The sequence below is a fragment of the Haliotis asinina genome, chromosome 4 (genome assembly GCF_037392515.1).
Source record: "Haliotis asinina isolate JCU_RB_2024 chromosome 4, JCU_Hal_asi_v2, whole genome shotgun sequence".
Classification (NCBI taxonomy): domain Eukaryota; kingdom Metazoa; phylum Mollusca; class Gastropoda; order Lepetellida; family Haliotidae; genus Haliotis; species Haliotis asinina.
In genome coordinates, this window is record NC_090283.1 from 52,760,299 (window position 1) to 52,766,225 (window position 5,927).

Below are 5,927 nucleotides of genomic sequence, written 5' to 3' on the forward strand. Positions count from 1 at the left end.
TGCTCTGTTGAAATGAGGCATCATTAAGAAACAGGAAACCTTTTAAACTGATTATAAAGAGGAATTCTTCAATATCACAGCTGAGTACTTTATGACTTTTGACAGTCGTTGTGAAATGTTTCGTTTCTTTAAATGCCAAATTTCTGTAGGCGTGAAATCAACGGTTTCGATTGCAGGTGATTAATTCTATTTAAAACCTCCGCTTGACCAATCAGAATGGAAACAAGACAAAGCGTGATTGAAAAATGCAAACGCGTCCAAATCATTGATAAGGGTAAGAACCTGTTAATGTTTCAAAAGATAGGAGCAAAAGATATTTCTACTAAGGGATTAGAGATGATGATGATGTTGATGATGGTGAAGTTGTTGTTGATGATGATGGTGATGACGGTGAAGGTGTTGTTGATGATGATGTTGATGACGGTGAAGGTGTTGTTGATGATGATGGTGATGACGGTGAAGGTGTTGTTGATGATGGTGATGACGGTGAAGGTGTTGATGATGATGTTGATGACGGTGAAGGTGTTGTTGATGATGTTGGTGATGACGGTGAAGGTCTTGTTGATGATGTTGTGATGACGGTGAAGGTGTTGTTGATGATGATGGTGATGACGGTGAAGGTCTTGTTGATGATGATGGTGGTGACGGTGAAGGTGTTGATGATGATGATGGTGATGACGGTGAAGGTTGATGATGGTGATGACGGTGAAGGTGTTGATGATGATGTTGATGACGGTGAAGGTGTTGTTGATGATGATGGTGATGACGGTGAAGGTGTTGTTGATGATGGTGATGACGGTGAAGGTGTTGATGATGATGTTGATGACGGTGAAGGTGTTGTTGATGATGTTGGTGATGACGGTGAAGGTCTTGTTGATGATGTTGTGATGACGGTGAAGGTGTTGTTGATGATGATGGTGATGACGGTGAAGGTCTTGTTGATGATGATGGTGGTGACGGTGAAGGTGTTGATGATGATGGTGATGACGGTGAAGGTGTTGTTGATGATGATGGTGATGACGGTGAAGGTGTTGATGATGATGTTGATGACGGTGAAGGTGTTGTTGATGATGATGGTGATGATTTTGGTGGTATATATTGTAGCTTTAGCAAAACGGATGAAAGATTACATCGTTTATGATGATGATGATCATGATGATGATAGACTGAATGGAATTGTTTAAACAATGGTCGATCAATGATTACAAGGAACATGACATAATGAGAATGATGGCAAAGTACCTTTAGTTGACGATATCTGTGTATGACCACAAGTATGTACCCGTTCTTACAAAAGAACGACATTTGGACTGACGTGTTACTCTATTGCGGAAAATACGTCACATGTAAGAGTCAGTTAACTGATGAAGAGACTGATGCAAATGTACCAACAAAACCGATCTGGCAGAATGACGGCATAAACATCGAAAACGAACCTCTATATTAACTGCGTTATGTAATAGTTTGAATAAATTTGATCAAGAATTTTTTCGATACCGAGAGACAGCTGAAAACTTAATATAGACGTCTTTTAGCCGGCACATGCGTATTTTATGAAAATAAACGAGCAACTATCTTGCATATTTTTAGCATTGAACCATAGTGAAAGACCTATGGCATATCATGGTTTTAAAATGACTATGTAACTCGTTGATTAATATGACTTATACAACGGTTATCATTCCAGTCAGAATGTTGAAGTAGACATGTATGTATGAGGTGTGTAAATGTGCATGTTCGTGTTAGCCACGACCCAAAATTTATAAATTACCGAAAGGATGTAGACAAAACAGCAACAGAATAAACAAACAAACTTAAAAACACAACAAAATTACCTGTCATACAAACGGCACAACAAAACGATGTTACGGACATATGTCCCCCAACATGTGTTCCTGAAATATACTTACATTCAGCTGTCTCTCCAAAAACGAATGATAATTTTCTCTGCAAGCATACATTTTTTTCACAGGGGATTTCGGCAAAATGTAACATTTCTTTACCAAAAATAACATTCGTGCATTACAAAAATACGCACTAGTCTTGAGAAACACAGTTGCATAGAAAGGTTATGAAAACATGTTTGGGACAAAATCATGGTCGTATGATGAAAACAGCTACCAAACACCGTTAGTACAAAGAAACAATTTGTCACAAGCTGGCCTTACAATCCGTGCAGGGCACGTGCTACGCAAAACAACATGTTTCCCTTTGCTAAATCTTCATCAGCAACCACCGCCTCTTTTGTCCCTGATGAAAAACCTAATCACCAGTTTGGGCAGCTTTAAGATCCATCGAAGCTTGCTTGTGTATTCTGTTATCGTTAAGGACCATGGTCACAAATATATGTCTCCATGAGCTTTGTTTCTCAGTCGATCACGTGAATATCTTAGGCACCAGTCGTTCAGGTGATTAAGTTTCGTGACACACGAAATCAAAAGGATGGTAAACCTAGGTGATTATGTGGCAACTGTGATAAAGTATTTGTGATCCACTTCTTTCGCAGAATATGAAATAGCGAGTCTAACTTCTTGGAATCGAACACAATGTCAAATATTATCATACTGCCAGGAAGTTCTGGTCAATTATTAACTGAACATGCATGCTATTTACTTTGGAGTAAAGAGTGAGAACACTGGAAATATGCTTTACACACTGTACCATGTAGGGAATCGAACCCGGGACATCGCCGTGACGAGCGAAAGCCTAAACAGGTTGTTATCCATAAAGTACCATCCCTTTCATATTTCCAGACGATCGTAAAGGTATGAAAGACGTTAAATGATTTGGATTTCACTATAACTGTGTAAACTGGATAGCTGAAACGAGCGAAAGAAAGATGACCAATGTCGTTAAACGACAAATGACTCTGTAATTGTTCCAATGAATGCAACACGAACAATATTTGTGCGAAAAGTTAACATGAGTTTCACATGTTACACACAGATATTATATTTCAAAGATGCCCAAATAAAAATGGTTCATTCCCATTACGAATACAGTTTGACTACCCAACCTATATACAATCTGTTCCAGTCGGGTGGTTTTTATATTCTAGCTCTCTCTCCCCTCCATCAGGTAGATTGTTTAACCGTTATCTTCTAATTATGACTACTCACATTATGACTACTCACATTATGACTACTCACATTATGACTACTTACATTATGACTACTCACATTATGACTACTCATCAACGTATACATACGTTCCGCATGCAATTATTTTAAACAGTTATAACTCATACAGTATTTATTCAGCTACTTACATGGGTAATTGTGTGCGTGTGCGTGTGCGTGTGCGTGTGCGTGTGTGTATTCATTAATAGTCATAATGGGAAGATACCGCGAATATATTACTTCGACCACAAAGAGACATATGATATTAGACACAGGAGTGAGTGAATTTAGTTTTACGCCTCTTTCAACTGTATTCCGTCAATATCACGGCGGGGGACACCAGAAATCGGCTTCACACATTGTGATTATGTGGGAAATCGAACATGGGTCTTCGGCTTAACGAGCTAACGCTTTCACCACTAGGCTATTTTATAACACTTGTCCGGTGAGGGTAAATACAGACGAAAGACACGTGAAGAGCAAAGGGTATTGTTGGGGGTAAAACTACCGATAGAAGAAAATGATCACACGGAAGCCAATCAGATTTGTGGCCCATAGTGTCATGTCCCGAATATCATGATCAAAGTACTTCACATCCATATATTTCCCCTGTATGTGTATTACTTCTAAATGTCAATCAAAGACTTCATCTATCTTGTATCGTCACCTTTAGCTCAGAGTTTAACCAGTTCTGAGTACAATCGCTCGGTTTCATATTAAACAGTGTAATATCTAACCTATAGTAGGACAATATGAAATTTAAAAACACAAATTGTATATCTTATATATTCATTTATATGTCAACAATTGTTGATATAAAATCCAGACTAATCAATATTCATTGGGAAACTAATAGCCCACTGGGAAAATAAACTCACTTTAGAATTGGGCGCTTTTCAATATCTGACTGCAGAGTGATATCAAACTGAAAGATGCGGGGTTCTATCTACAAATCATTTGGGTGTTCATTGGAAATACCTTATATATGTACTTGTATCTACTCATTTCCTAATCCGTAATCTTAGTCAGTTTCGTCTTATGCAATCGATCATGTCATGTACATGCCAAAACATTTTGTAGCTGACAGTTTCATTGTACCACTCGCTGTTTATTGCACTGAATTGTACTGACCCTGGAAGATATGGGTCAGAATTGATCTTCAGCAACCAATGCTAAAAGGCGAACAGAGGGATCGAACTGTTATGCTACTTGGCGTAATTGACACGCTTCCAAGTTGCGTAGATATATGCTCATGCTGTTGCTCACTTGGTAGTCTGGTCCAGGCTCGATTATCTACAGACCGCTGCCATAGAGCTGGAATATTGCATCCGAACTGCGTAGATATATGCTCATGCTGTTGATCACTTGATAGTCTGGTCCAGGCTCCATTATCTTCAGGCCTTTGCCATAGAGAAGGAATATTGCTGAAAGCGAGGTTAAACAACAAACTTGAGAATAGGTCTTCTGCAAGCCTACTGCATGTATGAGGGTCGTAAGAGACGACATAACTGATTAGGTGCTGAGATTTCTGTCATTTGGTTCACTGTGTCTTAGCCTATCCCGACTGTAATGGACGTCGCTGACAACATCGATCACTGGATTGCCTCATCTAGACTGGGTTATCTAAAAAGTTGTCGTCACATAGGTGAAATGCTGAAGAAGGTGGCTTAAGAGAACAAAGCAAACAACTATATTCATAACGTACGCACACATACACACACGCACACGCACGCACACGCACACCGTAGCATCCTTTGCAGTATAATCCATGGTCAGTCTCATATATCAGACGTCTTATGAAGTTAGAGAATGATAATGATCAATAGGACAACACACGCTTGTAACCACAGGGAGGGCTTTGTTTCCAATTTACATTTTTTCTGATATTGTCTGGCATAAAGCATTTCAGACAAATGACAATTATTCGCCTCCAGACGATTACAATATTTCCTTCTGCTAATCAGGTAGGAGGTTACGTTACGTACCCCAGGACACCCCCTCTTCCCTGTCTTCACCACTCGGCATCATGTGTACCAATTTGTCTGGACGTCTTACTTCGCATGGATGGACGCAGTCATTGTTACCTGACGCAAAGACCAATCCCTGAAGACACCCATGTCCATCTTCCAGTTCCATCATCCATGACGTACAGACAGAGATATCAGTGGGAGATCATGATGGATTACGCCATAGATAGTACACAGACAGCAGTTGTGAAAGACGAAGCTCACAATCACAGCGGAAAAGTTAATCTTGAAAATGGGCCTGAAACAGATGGATGTTAAGGCGAGACTCGTGGAGTACCTCAGTTGTTGAGGAAGAGGATTTGAACCTGTGGCGAACGAGAAAGACAGAGAGGCATATTTCGCAGTTTTATTTGATGGAAGACGAGTTTGGATTCAAATCGGAGAGCTATTTGTGACGTATATCTCGTGAGCAGGTCATACATATATTGTGGAGCATCACCAGAATGACAGCTGTAGATAAGAATTTTATTTAGCACTTATTTCTACTCCTAATAGAACCAAGTGTAAGATGCAAAGGGCACTTTTATTAGATGTAGGCGGGGACAATATATTTCAAATTGTTAATGTCTGTATTCCAAAATATATCTGTCGGGGACAAGTGTCAAAATTTAATCATTCAAATTAAAGGAGGGAAACCGAGATCACAGAATTAACAAGACCATCTTAAGTTTCAATATCATCTCCCGATCAGAACTGGTTTTCAGTAATCAGTACCTGCCCCCTGAGACAAGATCACGTGGTAAAGTTGGCTGATTTGGTTGATGTACGTCATTGTATCCCT

At 39.5% G+C, this 5,927-nt stretch overlaps 1 protein-coding gene across 1 annotated transcript; it reads right to left on the reverse strand.

Annotated features, from left to right (window-relative positions):
- Positions 1–293: 293 nt before the first annotated feature.
- Positions 294–5,144, reverse strand: LOC137280992 (DNA-directed RNA polymerase subunit beta-like). Its single transcript, XM_067812161.1, has 3 exons — positions 5,105–5,144; positions 926–1,104; positions 294–869 (listed from the first exon to the last, which is right to left on the reverse strand). Exons 1-3 carry the CDS (start codon positions 5,142–5,144, stop codon positions 294–296), a joined length of 795 nt encoding a protein of 264 aa, XP_067668262.1.
- Between the last annotated feature and the right edge of the window lie 783 nt (positions 5,145–5,927).